General features: G+C 61.8%; 1 protein-coding gene across 1 annotated transcript in view; it reads left to right on the top strand.

The window, feature by feature from the left end:
• Window positions 1-898: 898 nt before the first annotated feature.
• LOC134433229 (E3 ubiquitin-protein ligase HUWE1-like) overlaps window positions 899-22,882 on the top strand; it is a 98,609-nt gene continuing 76,625 nt past the window's right edge. The window contains 30 exon segments of the mRNA XM_063182098.1: window positions 899-955; window positions 2,510-2,581; window positions 3,943-4,035; window positions 5,778-5,984; window positions 6,066-6,218; window positions 6,686-6,748; window positions 7,756-7,833; window positions 7,918-7,965; window positions 8,557-8,625; window positions 8,718-8,817; window positions 8,904-9,004; window positions 10,143-10,293; window positions 10,365-10,492; window positions 10,568-10,708; window positions 10,807-10,918; window positions 11,009-11,128; window positions 11,919-12,020; window positions 12,108-12,188; window positions 12,296-12,402; window positions 14,513-14,690; window positions 15,386-15,477; window positions 15,559-15,770; window positions 16,481-16,538; window positions 16,618-16,794; window positions 17,866-18,111; window positions 18,992-19,125; window positions 20,270-20,370; window positions 21,067-21,273; window positions 22,156-22,265; window positions 22,267-22,373. Of these exon segments, the coding sequence (XP_063038168.1) occupies window positions 899-955; window positions 2,510-2,581; window positions 3,943-4,035; window positions 5,778-5,984; window positions 6,066-6,218; window positions 6,686-6,748; window positions 7,756-7,833; window positions 7,918-7,965; window positions 8,557-8,625; window positions 8,718-8,817; window positions 8,904-9,004; window positions 10,143-10,293; window positions 10,365-10,492; window positions 10,568-10,708; window positions 10,807-10,918; window positions 11,009-11,128; window positions 11,919-12,020; window positions 12,108-12,188; window positions 12,296-12,402; window positions 14,513-14,690; window positions 15,386-15,477; window positions 15,559-15,770; window positions 16,481-16,538; window positions 16,618-16,794; window positions 17,866-18,111; window positions 18,992-19,125; window positions 20,270-20,370; window positions 21,067-21,273; window positions 22,156-22,265; window positions 22,267-22,373 (3,605 nt within the window).

Below are 22,882 nucleotides of genomic sequence, written 5' to 3'. Positions count from 1 at the left end.
TCCCTCAGCGCTTCCCGCCGGGCAGATCTCGCGAGACTTCGCACTTCCCTCAGGCAGCGCTCTCCCGAGATCTTGTCCTCCAGCCGAGGAGGGCGATCCCCAATCTCGCGAGATTTGGAGCCGCACTCAGCCGGCGCTCTCGCGAGAGCCGCGCGCGCCGCCGCCGTTCCCGCCGCTGAGGCAGCGGCCGCGCTCCCCCCGCCCGCCCTCCCCCACCCGCGGCGGGGGCCGCTCTCCCGTTGCCGCTCTCGCTTCTCTCTCTTTCTCTCTCCGCGCACCTCTCGCGAGGCTTCGGGGCCGCGCTGCCGCCAGCGCCTCGCGAGATCTCGCTCTCATCAGCGTGCGGTGAGTGCCGGTGCTTGAGGGGAACGGCGTGGGCCCCGCGGCCTGCGAGGGAGCGGGGGGGGGTTGAGCCGCTCTGTGGCGGGCAGGGCCTTTCCCCCCCTTCACCGTCAGCCCCCCCCTCCTCCCGGTATGAGGCGGGATCCGTGAGGGACCGCCTCCCCTCCCCCATACTCCTCACGAAATCTCGCGAGGCTTCCCCAAACTCCCGCCCCACCGCTAGGCGCGCTCTCGCGAGACTTGGCCGCCGCGCCTCTCGCTTTCCCATTGGCTGCCGGCGGCGTCGCCCCGCCTCTCGCTCTCCCCGCGGCGCCGCCTCATCCCGTCCCGCCGGCCGCTCTCGCGGGACTTGCGGCGGCTCTCGCGGGATCTCGGGCCGCGGCCGGGGCTCTGTAAGATGGCGGCGGCGGCAGCGGCGGGACGGGCCCTGGCCGGGCTCTGACCCCCCCCCCTGCTCTCCCCGCCCGCTTAAGGTACCGGGGCCGGCGGGGCGGGGGGCTCGGCCCGGTGCCGCTGCGGGGCCCGCGGCGTGGGAAGATTGGCGCGCGGCTCCGTCATGAGGGGCCCGCCCCCCCCCCCTCCCACCGCCCCCCCCCACTCCCCGGCGGCCTCCGTGATTTGGGGGCTCCTTTCCTTCTCTCACGGCCCCCCTTTCCCCGCCCCCAGCGGCCTCCCCCTATAGGGGCCCCCCCTTGAGGGGACTAAGGCGCTTCCCCCGAGATTCGGGGTGTTTGGCCGCTCCCCCGCCTTAATTTAGCTTTCTCACGTCTTTAGGGTTCTCCGTATTTTACGGGCGCGTTCTGTGGTTCTCATTATTTAGGGACCCCAGCCTCATTTCTACTGCCCTGCAGTCCCCTCCCATCGCTCAGGGTCCCCCTCTTCTCTCTCCCGACATTTGGGGGACCCCTTTAGCAGCCCCACCTTCCCCATCTTCTAGGCCGTGCTTCCTGCAGCTCCCCGAGATTTAGGATCCCCCCTTCTTCAGATCCTTTAGGATTTGGGGGTCTCCTCATTTCCTCCCAGCACTTTTTTCTCTATTGCCGTTTTTTCACATTTTACAGCGATTTTGGGCTGTCACTTCCCACCCTTAAGCTCCCTCACGCTGCGGTTTGGGGGTTCCCTTTTTGGGATCAGCCCTCCCCAATCATTCAGCCGCTCACACGGGACCCCCCAATATTTCACATTCCCCCCCCCAATTCCCCCCTCAGCAGCTCCCGGCTCCCTCCCCCTCGCATCGACCGGGCCGGGCCGAGGATGGACTGGGAGTGATTCCCGGTAAGGGCTCCCCCCGTTGTTACCGGGGCTGGGAGCGGCTTCAGGACCTCCCGGGGGGGGCGCGACGCGAGAGAATTCTGGGGGGCGGGGGTCTCGCCTCGGGAAGGTTTTTTTTGGGGGGAAAATGGGCTGGGAGCTTCAGGCTTATTTTTTGACGCTTCCCCGGTGGGGGGACACCCCAAAACCGGCCCCCCCAAAGTGATGCGTCACTGTCACCGAACCGGCCGGGCCGGCGGGGGCGGGGGGGGCACCGGGAGGGGGGGTGGGGGAGCCCCGGCACGCGGCAGCCTCAGCCCTTAATTACCGCCTGTAATTACAGCCTTTAATTACAACCCCTCGCTGGGTTAATTGGGGTGGGGGGGCAGTGCGGTTTTGTGGGGGGGGGGGGCTCCCGGCGACCCCCCCGGGCACGGCGGGGTTTTGCACATTCATTGTTCAGCCGGTGCCGCGACGTCATCGGGCCGCGGCCGCCGCGGCGCCTGTCGGGACAGCGAGGCTCTGTCGGGACAGCGGGGCCCTGTCGGGACAGCGGGTTCAGTCGGGACAGCCGGGCGCTGTCGGGACAGCGGGGCTCTGTCGGGACAGCGGGGTTCGGTCGGGACAGCCGGGCCCTGGCGGCACAGCGGGGCTCTGTCGGGACAGCGGGGCTCTGTCGGACAGCGGGGTTCGGTCGGGACAGCCGGGCCCTGTCGGGACAGCGGGGCTCGGTCGGGACACGGGACACCCCGAAAACGGCGGGAGTTTGGCCCGTGGCGGGGTGGTGACATCCCGGGGCTCTGTCGCGACACAGGGCCTCTGTCGGACAGGCAGGGGGCGGGGTTTGACCCGCTGGGGGGTGGCCCAGGTGTGACACCCCTCCCCTTCCCCCCCTCCCCCACACGTGTGGCCTCAGGCGGAGCACGAGGACCGGAACCCCCAAAATGAAAGTGGATCGACGAAACTGAAGAAAACCCCCACGGAGGCGGTGAGGGCTTGGGGACACTCGGGGTGGGGTTGGGGACATTAAGGAGGGCTTGGGGACACTGGGGAGGGTTTGGGGATGTTCAGGGAGGGGTTGGGGATGTTCAGGGAGGGGTTGGGGACGTTCAGGGAGAGCTTGGGGATACTCGAGGTGAGGCTGGGGACAGTCAGGGAGGGGTTGGGGACATTCAGGAAGAGCTTGGGACATTAAGGGAGGGCTTGGGGACACTGGGGAGGGGTTGGGGACATTCAGGAAGGGCTTGGGGATGTTCAGGGAGGGCTTGGGGACACTGGGGAGGGTTTGGGGACATTCAGGGAGGGGTTGGGACGTTCAGGGAGGGGTTGGGGACATTCAGGAAGAGCTTGGGGATACTCGAGGTGAGGCTGGGGACAGTCAGGAGGGCTTGGGGACATTCAGGGAGGGGTTGGGGACATTCAGGGAGGGGTTGGGGACACTCAAGGAGGGGTTGGGGACACTCGGGGTGGGGTTGGGGACATTCAGGAAGGGCTTGGGGATGTTCAGGGAGGGCTTGGGGACAATGGGGAGGGGTTGGGGACACTGGGGAGGGTTGGGGACGTTCAGGGAGGGGTTGGGGATACTCGAGGTGAGGCTGGGGACAGTCAGGGAGGGCTTGGGGACATTCAGGGAGGGGTTGGGGACACTCAGGGAGGGCTTGGGGACATTCAGGGAGGGGTTGGGGACACTCAGGGAGGGGAATTGGACATGTCTGGGGGCCATGGGGACACTGGGGAGAGAATTGGGGGTGGTTTGGGGATGTTGGGGATATTCAGGAGGGGTTGGGGACACTCAGGGGCTGAGAACAGTCAGGATGGGCTTGGGGACGTTCAGGGAGGGCTTGGGACGTTCAGGGAGGGCTTAGGGACACTCAGGAAAGGGCTTGGGGACACTCGAGGAGGGGTTGGGGACACTCAGGGAGGGGTTGGGGACATTCAGGGAGGGGTTGGGGACACTCAGGAAAGGGCTTGGGGACTCTCAGGGAGGGGAATCCGAGATGTCTGGGGCCGAATGGGGACATTGGGGGTGGTTTGGGGACACCAGGGGGTGTTGGGGACACTCGGGGAGTGTCAGGGACAGTGTGGGGGGGAATTGGAGATGTTTGGGGGAGTGGGGACATTGGGAAGGGAACGAGGAGGGTTTGGGGACATTGTGGGGTGTTGGGGACACTCAGGGAATGTCAGGGCTGGTGATTTTGGGGAAACCACAGTACGGGGGTTCACTCTGGGGGGAGCATTGGAGATTTGGGGGGGGGTGTGGGCACTGGGATGGGAACTGGGGGGGTTTGGGACATTGGGGATGTTGGGGACACCGTGAGGGGACAGTGTTGAGTTCCCTGTGCCCCCCAGCCCGCCGACTGCCGGGCCCTCATCGAGAATAGCTGCAGCGATGAACAGCTGGTGACAGAACTGCAGCAGATCAAGACATGGAACATTGGCAAGGTGGGAGGGGACCCCAAAACCTGGGGGAGGGTCCCAAAACTTTGATAGGGGGTTCCAAGACACGTGGGAGCTCCCAAGAGATTGTCCACAGTTTGGCAGGGTGGTGCTGAGCTTGTCCCCACACTGGTTATTGCCATTGGGGGGCGTCACCCTGAAGCCTCCCCAAATCGCAGGGAGCACCCCCAGATTCGGAGGGGGGCACCCCAGAGTGTTCCTCAAATTAGGGGAGGGGTCCCTGGTTTCAGCTGAGCCTCCTTAGCCCAGTTCTGGGGTTCTCTGGAGGTTTAGAAATGGGAGGATTTCTACATTTCCTGCTGCCCATTCCAGTGTTGGCCCTCCCAATTTAATTTACCTTTCCCCAAATCTGGGGGGCTCAACCTTTCCCCAAATCTGGGGGGCTCACCAGTGTCCTCACAGCCCCCAGAAGTGCCTTCATCTCCCATGGCCTCAAGGAGGGGCTGTGACCCCCTGTGTAGCCCCAAAACTGGGGAGGGGGTCTGCAGTGTTCACACAGCCCCCCTGGCTTAGTAGGGGCACCCCAAAGTTCCCCAGGACAATGAGGGGGGGTCCCCATTTTCTCTCCGTCCTGGAGCTGCTTGGGTGGGAATTTTCTCTCACAGATTCCTAAAACTCTAAGGAAGAACCCCAATATCCCTAAAACAACCCCAATATTCCTGAAACACCGGGGGGGAACACCCTACAGACCCAAAATGTGGGGGTGTCTCACTTTCCCCCCAAACACCCAGGGAGGACCCAAATTCTCTCTCAGCCTCCTAAACTCCATTTTCTTGCCTTGTACTGGGGAGGAGGCTCAGCTGTGACCTGGGCAGGCTGGGCTGAGACATTGGGGTTCCTCCTTGGAATTCTGGGGGTCCTCCCTGGGATATGGGGGTTCAGAGAGGCTGGGCTGTACCCAGGGGTCTCAGGGGTGTCAGGCTCAGCCCCACATTCCCCCCAGTTCCCCCTCAGTGTGAGGGTGGATGTGGGGGTCTGGGTTGGGCTTTAGGCCATACCTGGGGGTCTGGGCTGTACCCAGGGGGCTCAGGGGGTCCCAGGCTGTGCCCCCAGCCCCACATCCCTCCCCTGACCCCCCCTCAGTGCAAGCTGAACCCCTGTGTGTACCTGAGGGTCTGGGCCATACCCGGGGGGTCAGGGGGTCCCAGGCTGTGCCCCCAGCCCCACATCCCTCCCCTAACCCCCCCCCCCCAGTGCAAGCTGTATCACTGGGTGGGTCTGGGGGTCTGGGTTGGGATTTGGGCCATACCCAGGGGCTCAGGGGGTCCCAGGCTGTGCCCCCAGCCCCACATCTCCCCCCTGACCCCCCCCCAGTGCAAGCTGAACCCCTGTGTGTCCCTGAGGGTCTGGGTTGGGGTCTGGCTGTACCCAGGGGCTCAGGGGGTCCCGGGTGTGTACCACCTGAGGGTCTGGGTTGGGGTCTGGGCTGTACTCAGGGGTTTCAGGGGGTCTTGGGCTGTACCCAGGGGGCTCAGGGAGTTCCAGGCTGTGCCCCCAGCCCCACATCTCCGCCCTGCCCCCCCCTCAGTGCGAGCTGTACCACTGGGTGGATGTGGGGGTCTGGGTTGGGATTTGGGCCATGCCTGGGGGTCTGGGCTGTACCCAGGGGCTCAGGGGGTCCCAGGCTGTACCCAGGGGTTTCAGGGGGTCCCAGGCTGTACCCAGGGGTTTCAGGGGGTCCCGGGCTGTGCCCCCAGCCCCACATCTCCCCCCTGCCCCCCCCTCAGTGCGAGCTGTACCACTGGGTGGACCTGCTGGACCGCTTCGACGCGCTGCTGGCCGAGGCGGGCCGGCCGGTGGAGGCCATGAGCTGGATGCTGGCCTGCGACCGGCCCGAGCGCCAGCCCCTCAAGGCCCTGCTGCTGGCCCTGCTCAACTTCACCGCCCTGCTCATCGAGTACAGCTTCTCCCGCCACCTCTACAGCTCCATCGAGGTGGGCACACCCCGAACCTGCCTCTCTGAGTGTCCCCGGGCGTGTGTGTGACACGCTGACACTCCTGTCCTGTCCCCGCAGCACCTGACCACGCTGCTGGCCTCCTCGGACATGCACGTGGTGCTGGCCGTGCTCAACCTGCTCTACGTGTTCAGCAAACGCTCCAACTACATCACCCGCCTGGGCTCCGAGCGCCGCGGGCCCCTGCTGGCCCGCCTGCAGCACTTGGCTGAGGTGGGTGGGGTTTTGGGGGGATTTTGGGGGGGTTTTGGGGGGGTTTGGGGGCTCAGCAGGGGCCCCTGCTGGCCCGCCTGCAGCACCTGGCCGAGGTGGGTGGGCGGGGTTTTGGGGGGATTTGGGGGATTTTAGGGGGGTTTGGGGGCTCAGCAGGGGCCCCTGCTGGCCCGCCTGCAGCACCTGGCCGAGGTGGGTGGGGTTTTGGGGGGATTTTGGGGGGGTTTTGGGGGGGTTTTAGGGGGGTTTGGGGGCTCAACAGGGGCCCCTGCTGGCCCGCCTGGTGGGCAGGGTTTTGGGGGGATTTTGGGGGGTTTTAGGGGGGTTTTGGGGCTCAACAGGGGCCCCTGCTGGCCCGCCTGCAGCACCTGGCCGAGGTGGGCGGGGTTTTGGGGGGATTTTGGGGGGTTTTAGGGGGGTTTGGGGGCTCAACAGGGCGGGGATGAACTGGGCTGGTCTCCCTGCAGAGCTGGGGTGGAAAGGAGAATGGATTTGGGCTGGCTGAGTGCTGCAGGGACCTGCACATGATGGTGAGTGGCACCTGTGGGACACCTGAGCTCGTGTGGGTCACCTTGTTCTGTCCTGGCATGTGTTGGGACTCATTTGGATCGTCTTGTTTTGTCCTGGGGGTCCCCAAAGCTCACCTGAGTCACCTTGTTCTGTCCTGGGGGTCCCCAAAGCTCACCTGAGTCACTTCTTTCTCTTCTGGGGGTCCCCAAAGCTCTCCTGAGTTACCTTGTTCTGTCCTGGGGGTCCCCAAAGCTCACCTGAGTCACCTTGTTCTGTCCTGGGGGTCCCCAAAGCTCACCTGAGTCACCTTGTTCTGTTCTGGGGGGTCCCCAAAGCTCACCTGAGTCACCTTTGTCCTGTGCTGAGGGTCCCCAGAGCTCACCTGAGTCACCTCGTTCTGTTCTGTGATTTGCCAGAGCTGACCTGTGTCACTTTATCCTGTCCCAGTGGTCCCCAGAACTCACCTGTGTCACCTTGTTCTGTTCTGGGGGTCCCCAAAGCTCACCTGTGTCACCTTGTTCTGTCACAGAACTCACCTGTGTCACCCTGTGCTGTCCTGGGGGTCCCCAGAACTCACCTGTGTCACTTTGTTCTGTTCTGGGGGTCCCCAAAGCTCACCTGTGCCACCTTATCCTGTCCCAGAACTCACCTGTGTCACCCTGTGCTGTCCTGGGGGTCCCCAGAACTCACCCGTGTCTCAGAGATTCTTCTCTTAACATTCTTGTCCCATCTTGGTGTGACCTTTTCCCAGCATCACCTCATGTGCCTTTGTCACATCCTGAGGCCCTTGATGCCATCCCAGTGTCCCCAACACTGTTTAGTGTCCTCAGTGCTGTCCTGTCCCTCTGTGTCACCTCCCACAGTCCCCAGCACCTTCCCTTGTCCCCCAACACCACTTTGTCACCCCCTGTAGCATCCCGGGGTCCCCTCATCCCTTTCCCTGTGTCCCAGTGTCCCCAGCCTGGCCCTGTCACCCCAGGGGAGGGGACCCTGCTGTCCCCATCTCACCCCTGTGTGTCCCCCCCAGAAATACCCCCCCAGTGCCACCACGCTGCACTTCGAGTTCTACGCCGAGCCGGGCGTCGAGGTGAAGGTGGACAAGAGGGTGAGTGACACTGGGGACATTTGGGGACATGAGGAGGCCCCCAAAACACCGGGGCCACCCCTTGACCTCCTGTGACCCCTCCAGGCCACCAGCACCACCCTGCACTACATCCACATCGAGCAGCTGGACAAGGTGAGTGTGGGGGGCACCTTGATTTGGGGAGGGGGCTCTGCTTGGGTCAGCACCCCCCCCATTTTGTCCCCTGCCCCCCAGTTTTGTCTTCTGCCCCCCATTTTGTTTCTCTGCACCCGATTTTGTCCCTCCACACCCCAGTTTTGTCCCCTCCCTGGCCCCTCAGTTTCGTTCTCTGAACCCCATTTTGTCCCCTGTCCCTCAGTTTCATTCTCTGAACCCCATTTTGTCCCCTGTACCCCAGTTTTGTCCCTCTGTACCCACTCTTGTCTGTCCACGCCCCACTTTTGTCCCCTGCCCCCCAGTTTTGTCTTCTGCCCCCCATTTTGTTTCTCTGCACCCGATTTTGTCCCTCCACACCCCAGTTTTGTCCCCTCCCTGGCCCCTCAGTTTCATTCTCTGAACCCCATTTTGTCCCCTGCACCCCAGTTTTGTCCCTCTGTACCCACTCTTGTCTGTCCACACCCCACTTTTGTCCCCTGCACCCCAGTTTTGTCCCTCTGTACCCAATCTTGTCTGTCCACACCCCAGTTTTGTCCCCTGCACCCCAGTTTTGCTTCTGCCCCTCCCAATTTCTCTTTCCTCCCCCAGATCTCAGAGAGCCCCTCGGAGATCATGGAGTCCCTGACCAAGATGTACAGCATCCCCAAGGACAAGCAGGTGCGTGGGGTGACATCAAGGGGACCCTACAGATTGGGGGGTGACCCCCAGACCCTCCCTGACCCCCCCAAATTCTCTGCCCCCCCCCTCAGATGCTGCTGTTCACCCATATCCGCCTGGCCCACGGCTTCTCCAACCACAAGAAGCGGCTGCAGGCGGTGCAGGCGCGGCTCCACGCCATCTCCATCCTGGGTGGGCTTTAATTAGGGCTTGTTTTAATTGGGGGGTGGGTTTGGGGTGGTCCTGGGGCAGTTGGGGTGACCCCCCCCTCTCCGCAGTGTACTCCAACGCGCTGCAGGAGTCGGCCAACAGCATCCTGTACAACGGGCTGATCGAGGAGCTGGTGGATGTGCTGCAGATCACCGACAAGCAGCTGATGGTGAGACCCAGGGCTGAGCCCTGTCCCCTCACCTGTCCCTTTTGTGTCCCTGTGCGTGTCCCTTCAGCTGTCCCCTTGTGTGTCCCTTCAGCTGTCCCCTCACCCGTTCCCTTGTGTGTCCCCTCACCTTTTCTTTGCGTGTTCCCTCATTGATGCTATGCTGCACACGCTGCTCACCAAGGATGTGTGACTCACCTGTCCTGCAGCTGTCAGCTCACCTGTCCTGTACTTGTCCTATACTTGTACTGCTGCTGTCATTTCATGTGTATCTGTCCCTTCACCTGTGCCTTCACCTGTCACATTATCTGTCCCCTTGTGTGTCCCTTCACCTGTCCCCTCACTTGTCCCCTTGTGTGTACCCTCACCTGTCCTTTCATGTGTTCCCTCACCGATGTTGTGCTAAGGATGTGAGTGTGACTCACCTGTCCTGCAGCTGTCACCTCACCTGTCCTGGTCTTATACCTGCACTGCTCCTGTCATTTCATGTGTCTTGTATCTGTCCCTTCACCTGTCACATCATCTGTCCCCTTGTGTGTCCCCTCACCTGTCCCCTTGTGTGTCCCCTCACCTGTCCCCTTGTGTGTCCCCTCACCTGTCCCTTTGCATGTTCCCTCATTGATGTTGTGCTGCACACACTCACCTGTCCTGCAGCTGTCACCTCACCTGTCCTGGTCGTTTATCTGCACTGCTCCTGTCATTTTGTGTATTTTGTATTTGTCCCTTCACCTGTGCCTTCACCTGTCACATCATCTGTCCCCCTGTGTGTCCCCTCACCTGTCCCCTTGTGTGTCCCCTCACCTGTCCCTTTGCGTGTTCCCTCATTGATGTTGGGCCGCACACACTCACCTGTCCTGCAGCTGTCACCTCACCTGTCCTGGTCTTGTATCTGCACTGCTCTTGTCATTTTGTGTATTTTGTATTTGTCCCTTCACCTGTCACATCATGTGTCCCCCTGTGTGTCCCCTCACTGATGTCATGATGCTCATAAAGGACACGAGTTTCCCTAACCTGTGCCTTCAGTTGTTACATCACTTGTCCCTTTGCGTATTCCTTCACTGATGTCATGCTGCTCATTAAGGACGTGAATGTCCCTCGCCTGTCCCTCGCGTGTCCCTCACGTGTCCCTCCCCTGTCCCAGGACATCAAGGCGGCCTCCCTGCGGACGCTGACGTCCATCGTGCACCTGGAGCGGACGCCCAAGCTCAGCAGCATCATCGACTGCACCGGCACCGCCTCCTACCACGGCTTCCTGCCCGTGCTGGTGCGCAACTGCATCCAGGCCATGATCGGTGCGTGCTGAGGGGCTGGGGGGGTCACCTGGGGGGTGTGACCCGCCCTAACCACACCTGTGCACCCCCAGACCCATCCATGGAGCCCTACCCCCACCAGTTTGCCACGGCGCTCTTCTCCTTCCTGTACCACCTGGCCAGCTACGACGCGGGCGGCGAGGCGCTGGTGTCGTGCGGCATGATGGAGGCGCTGCTCAAGGTGAGCTGTTGTCACCTGTGGGTGGCTCTCGGGTGCCTTGGGGACTGGCTCACCTGCTGTCTGTCCCCTCACCAGGTTATCAAGTTCCTGGGGGACGAGCAGGACCAGATCACGTTTGTCACGCGGGCGGTGCGGGTGGTGGATCTCATCACCAACCTGGACATGGCTGCCTTCCAGTCACACAGCGGGCTGTCCATCTTCATCTACCGCCTCGAGGTGCTGCCCCTCTACTTCTTCCCCATTTTTGGGGTGCCCTCGGGGTGTTTTGGGGTCCCCTGGGGTGGTTTGGGGTGCTGAGGCTCTGTCCCCCCCAGCACGAGGTGGACCTGTGCCGCCGCGAGTGTCCCTTCGTCATCAAGCCCAAAGTGCAGCGCCCGCCCGCTGCCACCCTGCCCGAGGGCGAGGACATGGAGACAGACATGGAGGGTGAGCTGAGGCCGTGTCCCCCCTGTGGTGTCACCTGTTCCCCCCTGTGGTGTCACCTGTTCCCCCTGCAATGTCACCATCCCCCTACAGTGACCGACGTGGCCATGGAGAGCAGCCCAGGCCCCTCGGCCGAAGTCCGGCAGGACCCAGTGCCACCAACCCCACCAGCTGTGCCCAGCACCAGCGCTGCCACCCCCTCCCCACGTGGTGGTAGGTGCCCCCCAGGGCTGGGGACAGTGGGGACATCACTGGACCCCAATTCCTTCCCTATTGGGATACCCCAATTCCTTCTCCAAATGGATATCCTAATTATTGCTATATGGATGCCCCAATTGCTTCCCTATATAGGCTCCCTAGTTCTTCCTACATGGACACCCCAATTTCTTCTCCAAATGGATATCCTAATTATTGCTATATGGACACCCCAATTGCTTCCCTATATAGACTCCCTAAGTGTTCCTATATGGACACCCCCATTTTTTCTCTATATGGATATCCTAATTATTGGTATATGGACACCCCAATTGCTTCCCTATATAGACTCCCTAAGTGTTCCTATATGGACACCCCAATTTTTTCTCTATATGGAATTCCTAATTATTGCTATATGGACACCCTAATTCTTTCCCTGTATGGACTCCCTGATTCCTTCCCTACATGGACACCCCAATTTCCTTCCCTGTATGGAAACCCCAGTTCCCCCTATATGGACACCCCAATTCGTTCTCTGTATGGACACCCCAATTTCCCTAGTATGCAGACCCCAAATTCTTCCCTATATGGACACCCCAGTTCCTTCTACATAGACACCCCAATTCCTTCCCTGTATGGAAACCCCAGTTCCCTCTACATAGACACCCCAATTCCTTCCCTATATGGACACCCCAATTCCCCCCCAAATGAAAACCCCAAATCCTTTTCCTTATCTGGGTGTCCTCTCCCTGGGGACACCCCAATTTCCTCATGTGCCCCCCAATCCTCTCCCCATATCCCCCCCCAGGAGTGCAGTGCATCCCCCAGCGCGCCGCTTTGCTCAAATCCATGCTGAACTTCCTGAAAAAAGCCATCCAAGACCCCGCCTTCTCCGACGGCATCCGGCACGGTGGGTGCTCCCCGATGTCCCCAAACCCCCCCTCACCCTGGTGGGGGTGACAGGGGGTGGTGGCACTGACCCCGCGTGTCCCCGCAGTGATGGACGGCTCGCTGCCCACCTCGCTGAAGCACATCATCAGCAACGCCGAGTACTACGGCCCCTCGCTGTTCCTGCTGGGTGAGCCACGCCCCGGCCCCACCCGGGCAGCGCGGGGCGGGCACGGAGCGGGGACCCCGCCAGGTGCTCTACCTGCCCTCAGTGCCCCCCTCTCTCCTCCGCCGCAGCGACCGAGGTGGTGACGGTCTTCGTGTTCCAGGAGCCCTCGCTGCTGTCCTCGCTGCAGGACAACGGCCTCACCGACGTCATGCTGCACGCCCTGCTCATCAAGGACGTGAGTGGGGCTTACCTGTCACCTGTCCTACACCTGTCACCTGTCCCCTTGTGTATCCCTTCATCTGCCCCCTCATGTGTCCTGTTGTGTTCTCTCACTGATGTCACACTGCTCATCAAGGCCATGAGTGTGCCTTACCTGTCCTACACCTGTTACCTGTGCTATACCTGTCACCTTACGTGTCCTGCACTTGTCACCTCACCTGTCCCCTTGTGTATCCCTTCATCTGCCCCCTCATGTGTCCTGTTGTGTTCTCTCACCGATGTCACGCTGCTCATCACGGCCATGAGTGTGCCTTACCTGTCCTACACCTGTTACCTGTGCTATACCTGTCACCTTACGTGTCCTGCACTTGTCACCTTACCTGTCCCCTTGTGTATGCCTTCATCTGCCCCCTCACGTGTCCTGTTGTGTTCTCTCACCGATGTCACGCTGCTCATCACGGCCATGAGTGTGCCTTACCTGTCCTACACCTGTTACCTGTGCTATACCTGTCACCTTAGGTGTCCTGCACTTGTCACCTCACCTGTCCCCTTGTGTATGCCTTCATCTGCCCCCTCACGTGTCCCGTTGTGTTCTCTCACCGATGTCACGCTGCACGCACTGCTCATTGAGGCCATGAGTGTGCCTTACCTGTCCTACACGTGTCACCTGTCCTACACGTGTCACCTGTCCTACACCTGTCACCTTACATGTCCTGCACTTGTCACCTCACCTGTCCCCTTGTATATCCCCTCAGTGAAGTCATGCTGCTCATGGAGGCTGTAAGTGTGGTCCCTCACCTGTCCAGCACCTGTCCTCACCTGTGTCACCTCATCTGTCCTCTCACTGTCTCATCAGCTGTCTCTGTGCTGCTCCCACACCTGTCCCATGTCTTGGACCCTCCCACACCTGTCCTGTACTTGTTGCTTGTTTGTTGCATTTCCTGTTTGTGCATCTGTTCCATCTCCTGTCCCTGTGCTTGTCCCCTCACCTGTTCCCTCATTTTTGTCCTTGTGGTTGCCAATATCTGTTTTCTCACGTGTCCCCTCACCTGTCTTTGCATCTGTTCCATTTCCTGACCCCTGCCACTGTTCCCCACCTGTTCTATTTCCCATCCCTTGCACCTGTCCCCTCACCTGTCCCCCACACCTGTCCCATTACCTGCCCTGCCCCCGTTCCACCTCCTTTTGCCTCATCTGCCCTTCACTTGTCCCCACACCTGCTTTGCGCCTCTTCCATTTCCTCTCCTACACCTGCTCCAGGTTCACCTGTCCCCACACCTGTTCTGTGCCTGTCACCCGTGTTAGTGTCACACCTGCCCCAGCTCCACCCTGCACCTCCCTCCCTGCCTGCTGCTCACCTGCCCATGCTGGTGCCACACCTGCCCAGTGTCTGTGCCAGCTTTGCCCTCACCTGCCTGTGCAACACCTGCCCAATGTCTGTGCCAGCTTTGCCCTCACCTGCCCAATGTCTGTGCCAGCTTTGCCCTTCACCTGCCTGTGCAACACCTGCCCAATGTCTGTGCCAGCTGTGCCCTTCACCTGCCCAATGTCTGTGCCAGCTTTGCCCTCAGCTGCCTGTGCCCTTCACCTGCCCAATGTCTGTGCCAGCTGTGCCCTTCACCTGCCCAATGTCTGTGCCAGCTTTGCCCCTCACCTGCCCAATGTCTGTGCCAGCTTTGCCCCTCACTTGCCCAGTGCTTGCCCCACCATCTGCCCCTCCCGTGCCCCAGCTCTGCCTTGTGTCTGCCCCACACCAGGTGTGCCCCCAGCCCCTGACCTGCCCCACATTAGGTGTGCCCCCTGTGCCTCACCCTGCTCTGTGTGTGCCCCACACCTGCCCCAGGTGTGCCCCAGCCCCTCACCCTGCCCTGTGTGTGCCCCACACGTGCCCCAGGTGTGCCCCATCCCCTCACCCTGCCCTGTGTGTGCCCCACACCTGCCCCAGGTGTGCCCCAGCCCCTCACCTCCCCCACACGTGCCCCAGGTGTGCTCCCAGCCCCTCACCCTGCCCTGTGTGTGCCCCACACGTGCCCCAGGTGTGCTCCCAGCCCCTCACCCTGCCCTGTGTGTGCCCCACACGTGCCCCAGGTGTGCCCCAGCCCCTGACCTGCCCCTCCCCTGTGCAGGTGCCAGCCACGCGGGAGGTGCTGGGCTCTCTGCCCAACGTGTTCAGCGCGCTGTGCCTGAACGCGCGGGGGCTGCAGAGCTTCGTGCAGTGCCAGCCCTTCGAGCGCCTCTTCAAGGTGCTGCTGTCCCCCGACTACCTGCCCGCCATGCGCCGCCGCCGCAGCTCCGACCCCCTGGGTGAGCTGGGGACACTGGGGGGACTGGGGATACTGGGGGGACTGGGGTGTACTGGAGATACTGGGGACACACGAGGTGCTGCTGTCCCCTGACTACCTGCCCGCCATGTGGTGCTGCTGTAGCTCCAGTCCCCTGGGTGAGCTGGGGACACTGGGGGAACTGGGAACACTGGGGGAACTGGGGTGTACTGGGGATACTGGTGACACACAAGGTGCTGCTGTCCCCGACTGCCTGCTTGCCATGCGGCGCTGCTGCAGCTCCGACCCCCTGGGTGAGCTGGGGACACTGGGGATTCTGGTGACGTTGTGGGTACTGGGGATACTGGGGTGTACTGGAGATACTGGGGACACACGAGGTGCTGCTGTCCCCGACTGCCTGCCTGCCACGTGCCACCACCACAGCTCTGACCCCCTGGGTGAGCTGGGGGTACTGGGGACACTGGGGGATACTGGGGACATTGGGAGTACTAGGGACACTGGCGACATCAGGGACGTTGGAGATCCTACCAGCATTTTAGCAAAACATCATCCTAACGTTTAAATAATTCCCTTATTTTTTGGAGACACTCGTGTTTATTTTAGGTATCACCTCTTATTTATTTAACTCCTAGAACCATTTCTGGCCCCCCAAAACCTGCTGTGCCCCCCCCAGAATCACCTCTGCCTCCCCCAAAACCACCTCTGTCCCCCCCCCAGGTGACACAGCCTCCAACCTGGGCAGCGCCGTGGACGAGCTGATGCGACACCAGCCCACGCTCAAGACCGACGCCACCACCGCCATCATCAAGGTGACAACCTGGGGACCCTTGTCGGCCTTTAGGGCCCCCCAAAATGTCTCCAGCTCCCCCTAAATGCCAGCCCTTCCACAGCTGCTGGAGGAGATCTGCAGCCTGGGCCGGGACCCCAAGTACATCTGCCAGAAGCCGTCGATGCAGAAGGCGGACGGGACGGCGGCCACGCCGCCCCCGCGCTCGCCCCACGCCGCCGAGGAGGCCTCGAGCGAGGATGAGGAGGAGGAGGAAGTGCAGGCCATGCAGAGCTTCGGGGCTGCCCAGCAGAGCGAGGCAGAGCCCAGCCAGACGTGAGCAGCACAGGGCGGGCTGAGGGGGTCTGGGGTGTCCCCTGGGTGTGTGGTGTCCCCAAGTCAAATTTGTGGCCCCAGGGATCTGTGTTCAGTCCTGGATTATTGATGGTCTGGGGTGGGAAGGATCCTTTGGGAGCTGGGGAAGGATATGGAGGAGTCTGGGGGTGCTGGGGAAGGGTCTGGGGCTGCTGAGGAAGGGTATGGAGGGTCCTGAAGGAGGTGGGGAAGGGTCTGGGGGATCCTGAAGGAGCTGGGGAAGGCTCTGGGGGATCCTGAAGGAGGTGGGGAAGGGTCTGGGGGATCCTGAAGGAGGTGGGGAAGGGTCTGGAGGGTCCTGAAGGAGCTGGGGAAGGCTCTGGGGGATCCTGAGGGAGCTGGGGAAGGCTCCGGGGGATCCTGAAGGAGGTGGGGAAGGGTCTGGGGGATCCTGAAGGAGCTGGGGAAGGGTCTGGGGGATCCTGAAGGAGCTCGGGAAGAGGTTCAGCCTGGACAAAAGGGATTAGGGGGAAAATTTAGGCTGGAAATGGGCAAAAACTCCCCAGAAAGGGTCTGGCAGGGAGGTGTTAAAGCCAAGCTAGGGTGTGACACTTGGTGACAAGGTCAGGAGTGGTCTCAGAGGTCTCTCCCAGCCTCGTTAACTCTGATTTTGTGTCCTGGGGGGGGGGGGGGGTGTCACACCTTTCTCACCACCCTTTCTGTGCTTGCAGCGTGGTGGGCACGGAGGAACGCATCCCCATCCCGCTCATGGACTACATCCTCAACGTGGTGAGGCCCAGCGCCATCCCTGGGGGTCCCCAGTGGTTCTGAGGGGGTTCAGAGCCCCCCTGACCCCCTTTTGTCCCAGATGAAGTTCGTGGAGTCCATCCTGAGCAACAACACCACGGACGATCACTGCCAGGAGTTCGTGGCCCAGCGGGGGCTGCGGCCGCTCGTCACCATCCTGGGGCTGCCCAACCTGCCCGTGGACTTCCCCACCTCTGCAGCCTGCCAGGCCGTGGCTGGGGTCTGCAAATCCATCCTGGTGAGCCTGGGGGGTTTAAATCCATCCTGGGGGACTGCAAATCCATCCTGGGGTCTGCAAATCCATCCTGGTGAACCTGGGGGGTTTAAATCCATCCTGGGGGGCTGCAAATCCATCCTGGTGACCCTGGGGGGTTTAAATCTATCCTGGGGGGCTGCAAATCCATCCTGGGGGGCTGCAAATCCATCCTGGGGGGTTTAAATCCATCCTGGGGGGCTGCAAATCCATCCTGGTACGGCTGAGGGCCTGCAAATCCCTTCTGGAATGGATCTTGACGACGCTCTCTGTGTCCCCAGTCACTGTCCCATGAGCCCAAGGTGCTCCCGGAGGGTTCAGTGCCCCCCAGGAGGGTTCAGTGACCCCAATGTCCCCTCTTTGTCCTCTCAGACTCTCCCACAAGGCTCTCCAGGAGGGTTCAGTGACCCCTCAGTGACCCCCGTGTCCCCTGTCTGTCTGTCCCCAGACTCTCTCCCACGAGCCCAAGGCTCTCCAGGACAGTTCAGTGCCCCCCCAGGAGGGTTCAGTGCCCCCCAGGACAGTTCAGTGATGCCCAGGAGGGTTCAGTGATCCCCAGGAGGGTTCAGTGCCCCCTCAGTGACCCCCATGTCCCCTCTGTGTCCCCCCAGACTCTCTCCCACGAGCCCAAGATGCTGCAGGAGGGTTCAGTGATCCCCAGGACAGTTCAGTGCCCCCCAGAAGGGTTCAGTGCCCCCCAGAAGGGTTCAGTGCCCCCCAGGACAGTTCAGTGATCCCCAGGACAGTTCAGTGATGCCCAGGACAGTTCAGTGCCCCCCCAGGAGGGTTCAGTGCCCCCCAGGAGGGTTCAGTGCCCCCCAGGACAGTTCAGTGATGCCCAGGAGGGTTCAGTGACCCCCAGGAGGGTTCAGTGCCCCCCCAGTGACCCCCACATCCCCTCTGTGTCCCCCCAGACGCTGTCCCACGAGCCCAAGGTGCTGCAGGAGGGTTCAGTGCCCCCCAGGACAGTTCAGTGATGCCCAGGAGGATTCAGTGCCCCTCAGGAGCATTCAGTGCCCCCTCAGTGACCCCCGTGTCCCCTCTGTGTCCCCCCAGACTCTCTCCCACGAGCCCAAGGTGCTGCAGGAGGGGCTGGTGCAGCTCGAGGCCGTGCTCTCGGCCCTGGAGCCGCTGCACCGGCCCATCGAGGCCCCGGGGGGGTCGGTGCTGCTGCGGGAGCTGGCGGGGGCGGGGGCAGTGCCCGATGCCACCCTGTCAGCCCAGGCCACCCCCCTGCTGCACGCCCTGACCGCCGCCCACGCCTTCATCATGATGTTTGTGCACACCTGCAGGGTGGGACAGGTAATGGGGCAGGGGGTTGGGGCGTTGGGGGGGGGGGGGTTTAAATGGGGTTTGGGGGGCTTGGGGAGGGGTTTGGGGGGCCTTGGAATGGGGTTTGAGGGGGTTTGGGGGCCTTGAATGGGGTTTGGGGTGGTTTGGATGGGGTTTGAGGGATTTGAATGGGGTTTGGGGGGCTTGGAATGGGGTTTGAGGGGGTTTGAATGGGGTTTGGGGTGCTTTGAATGGGGTTTGAGGGGGTTTGAATGGGGTTTGGGGGGCTTGGGGAGGGGTTTGGGGTGGTTTGAATGGGGTTTGAGGGATTTGAATGGGGTTTGAGGGATTTGAATGGGGTTTGAGGGGCTTGGAATGGGGTTTGAGGGGATTTGGGGGGCTTGAAATTGGGCTTGGGGAGGGGTTTGGGGTGGTTTGAATGGGGTTTGAGGGATTTGAATGGGGTTTGGGGGGCTTGGAATGGGGTTTGAGGGGGTTTGAATGGGGTTTGGGGGGCTTGGGCAGGGGTTTGGGGGGTTGGAATGGGGTTTGAATGGGGTTTGGAGGCTTGGGGAGGGGTTTGGGGGGCTTAGAATGGGGTTTGAAGGGGGTTGGAGAGTTTTAAAACCAATTTGGGGGGGCTTGGGGAGGGATTTGGGGGGGTTTGCAGTGGGGCTTGGGAACTTCTAAATGGGGTTTGGTGGGGCTTGGGGTGGTTTGAATGGGGCTTGGAAAGTTTGAATGGGGTTTGGGGGGCTTGGAATGGGGTTTGAGGGGCTTGGAATCGGGCTTGGGGAGGGGTTTGGGGTGGTTTGAGTGGGGTTTGGGGGAATTTGAGGGGGGTTTGAGGAATTTGAGTGGGGTTTGGGGAGGAGCTTTGGGGTCTCAGGGAATTTTGGGGTCCCCCCAGAGCGAGATCAGGGCCATCTCAGTGAACCAGTGGGGGTCCCAGCTGGGGCTGAGCGTGCTGGGCAAGCTGAGCCAGCTCTACTGCTCGCTGGTGTGGGAGAGCACCGTGCTGCTGTCCCTCTGCACCCCCAACAGGTACTGGGGACACTGGGAGCGACTGGGGGGCACTGGGAGGGCACTGGGATGGACTGGGGAGGGTTTGGGGGGCACTGGGAGGGACTGGTGAAGGCTTGGGGGGCACTGGGAGGGCACTGAGATGGACTGGTGAGGGTTTGGGGGGCACTGGGATGGACTGGGGAGGGTTTGAGGGGCACTGGGAGGGACTGGTGAGGGTTTGGGGGGCACTGGAGGGACACTGGGCTGAGCCAGTTGTGCCGCTCCCAGTGTCTGTACCCCCCTGCCAGGTTACTGGGGGGCACTGGGGGGGGCATTGGGGGCACTGGTGAGGGTTTGGGGGGCACTGGGAGGGCATTGGGGGCACTGGGGGGGCATTGGGGGCACTGGGAGGGCATTGGGGGCACTGGTGAGGGTTTGGGGGGCACTGGGAGGTCACTGGTGAAGGTTTTGGGGACATTGGGCTGAGCCAGTTGTGCCGTTCCCAGTGCCTGTACCCCCCTACCAGGTTACTGGGGGGCACTGGGAGGGCACTGGGGGCACTGGTGAGGGTTTGGGTGGCACTGGGAGGGCACTGGTGAGGGTTGGAGGCACTGGGGACACTGGGAGGGTACTGGAGGGACTGGTGAAGGTTTGGGTGGCACTGGGAGATCACTGGTGAAGGTTTTGGGGACACTGGAAGGACACAGGGCTGAGCCAGTTGTGCCGCTCCCAGTGTCTGTACCCTTCTACCAGGTTACTGGGGGGCACTGGGGGGCATTGGGGGCACTGGGAGGGCATTGGGGGCACTGGTGAGGGTTTGGGGGGCACTGGGAGGTCACTGGTGAAGGTTTTGGGGACATTGGGCTGAGCCAGTTGTGCCGCTCCCAGTGTCTGTACCCCCCTACCAGGTTACTGGGGGGCACTGGGAGGGCATTGGGGGCACTGGTGAGGGTTTGGGGGGCACTGGGAGGGCATTGGGGGCACTGGTGAGGGTTTGGGGGGCACTGGGAGGGCATTGGGGGCACTGGTGAGGGTTTGGGGGGCACTGGGAGATCACTGGTGAAGGTTTTGGGGACATTGGGCTGCTCCCAGTGTCTGTACCCCCCTGCCAGGTTACTGGGGGGCACTGGGAGGGCTCTGGGTGCCCAGGAGGTGCCCCCTGACCCCCCCCGTGCCCCCCCAGTCTCCCCCCAGGCTGTGAGTTTGGCCAGGCTGACATGCAGAAACTCGTGCCCAAGGAGGAGAAAACGGCGCCCAGCCCTCCCCAGGGCGGCCGCAGGGCAGGTGGGGCTCGGGGGCATTTTGGGGGGTATTTATGGCATTTTGGGGGGTTTTGGGAGGGTTTGGGGGGGGATTTATGGGTGTTTTGGGAGGGTTTTATGGGTGTTTTGGGAGGGTTTTTGGGATTTATGTGGGATTTATGGGTGTTTTGGGAGGTTTTGGGGGATTTCTGGGGGTTATGTGGGGATTTCTGGGGGTTATGGGGGGATTTATGTGGGTCTGGGGAGGATTTCTGGGGGTTATGGGGGGGTTTTATGAGGGTTTTGGGGTGTTGGGGAGGGTCTCTGGGGCAAATTGGGTTTGGGGGGGTCTTGGAAAGGTTTTTGAGGGGGTCTCTGTGTGAAAGATGAATTTTGGGGGTGGGATCTCTGGGGCAGGTCAGTTTTGGGGGGATCTCTCTAGGAAATATCAGGTTTGAGGGGGGATCTGTGTAGGAATTTCCAGTTTTGGGGGTCTCTGTGGGAGGGGTCACTTTTGGATGGGGGTCTGTGTAGGAATTTCCAGTTTTGGGGGGTCTCCATGGTAAGGGTCACTTTTGGATGGGGGTCTGTGTAGGAATTTCCAGTTTTTGGGGGGTCTCTGTGGGAGGGGTCACTTTTGGGGAGAGTCTCTGTAGGAATATCCAGTTTTCGGGGGGTCTCTCTGGGAAGTGTCACTTTTGGGGGGTCTCTATGGGTCTTTCCCCCCTCTCCCCCACAGAAGGCGAGGCCGAGGGCCCGGGCCCTGCAGGGGGGGTGGGCAGTGACCCCCCCCCAGCCCAGGGGCTGCTGGAGGGGATGGGGCTGGAGGGGGAGCCCCTGGCCCCCATGGAGACGGACGAGCCCAGCGCCAGCGACCCCAAAGCCAAGGCCAAGATCACCCCGGCCATGGCCGCCCGCATCAAACAGATCAAACCCCTGCTCTCCGGTGAGGGGGGACCCTAAAATGGGCTGGGGGGGCTCCAAAAATGGGTCTGGGGGCTCCAGAAATGGCTTGAGGTCCTGAAAATTGGGGTAGGGGGCTCCAAAAATTGCCTGGGGCATCCAGAAATGGGGTAGGGGGCTCCAGAAATGGGGTTGGGGGTTCTAAAAACAGCCTGAGGGACGCCAAAAATGGCCTGAGGGACCCCAAAATCAGGCTGAGGGACCCCAAAACTATGTTAGGGAGTTCCAAAAGTGGATTGGGGGTGTCCAGAAATAGCCTGGGAGACCCTAAAATCTGATTAGGGGCCTCTAAAACAGCTCGGGGGATCCCAGGGGTCTCGCCTCTGTCCCCCACCAAGGGTCTCATTGTCCCCGTGTCCCCACAGCCTCGTCACGGCCGGGCTGGGCGCTGGCCAAGCTTGTCCCCTGTGTCCTTCTGTCCCCTATGTCCCCCTGTCCCCACCAAGGATCTCACCGTCCCCATGTCCCCACAGCCTTGTCTCGGCTGGGCTGGGCGCTGGCCAAGCTTGTCCCCTGTGTCCTTCTGTCCCCCTGTGTCCCCCTGTCCCCACCAAGGATCTCACCGTCCCCATGTCCCCACAGCCTCGTCACAGCTGGGCTGGACTCCGGCCAAACTTGTCCCCTGTGTCCCCCTGTCCCCGCCTGTGGTCTCACTGTCCCCATGTCCCCACAGCCTTGTCTCGGCTGGGCTGGGCGCTTGCCAAGCTTGTCCCCTGTGTCCTTCTGTCCCTTGTGTCCCCCTGTCCTCACCAAGGATCTCACCGTCCCCATGTCCCCACAGCCTTGTCTCGGCTGGGCTGGGCACCGGCCAAGCTTGTCCCCATGTCCCCCCGCCTGTGGTCTCACCGTCCCCATGTCCCCACAGCCTCATCGCGGCTGGGCCGGGCTCTGGCCGAGCTCTTTGGGCTGCTGGTCAAGCTCTGCGTGGGCTCCCCGGTGCGGCAGCGCCGCAGCCACCACGCCGCCGCCGCCGCCCCCCGCGCCCACCGCGGCCGCCCGCGCCACGGCCTCGGCGCTGACCCGGCTGCTGACCAAGGGGCTGAGCTGGCAACCGCCCCCCTACACCCCAACGCCACGGTTCCGGTCAGTGACCATGAGGACTGGGATTGGGAGGGAATGGGAACTGGGATGGGATGGGGATGGGCACGGCCTCGGCGCTGACCCGGCTGCTGACCAAGGGGCTGAGCTGGCAACCGCCCCCCTACACCCCCACGCCACGGTTCCGGTCAGTGACTGTGGGGACAGTGGGGACAGTGGGATGGGATGGGAACAGGAAATGGGAACTGGGATGGGAACAGGAATTGGGATGGGATGAGATGGGATGGGAACAGGAACTGGGATGGGATGAGATGGGATGGGATGGGATGGGAACAGGAATTGGGATGAGATGGGATGAGATGGGAACAGGAATTGGGATGGGATGAGATGGGATGGGAACAGGAATTGGGATGGGATGGGAACAGGAATTGGGATGGGAACAGGAACTGGGATGGGATGAGATGGGATGGGAACAGGAATTGGGATGGGATGGGAACAGGAATTGGGATGGGAACAGGAACTGGGATGGGATGAGATGGGATGGGAACAGGAAT

The sequence above is a fragment of the Melospiza melodia genome, unplaced genomic scaffold (assembly GCF_035770615.1).
Source record: "Melospiza melodia melodia isolate bMelMel2 unplaced genomic scaffold, bMelMel2.pri scaffold_149, whole genome shotgun sequence".
NCBI classification, from domain to species: domain Eukaryota; kingdom Metazoa; phylum Chordata; class Aves; order Passeriformes; family Passerellidae; genus Melospiza; species Melospiza melodia.
This window is presented reverse-complemented; position numbering and strand designations above follow the sequence as displayed.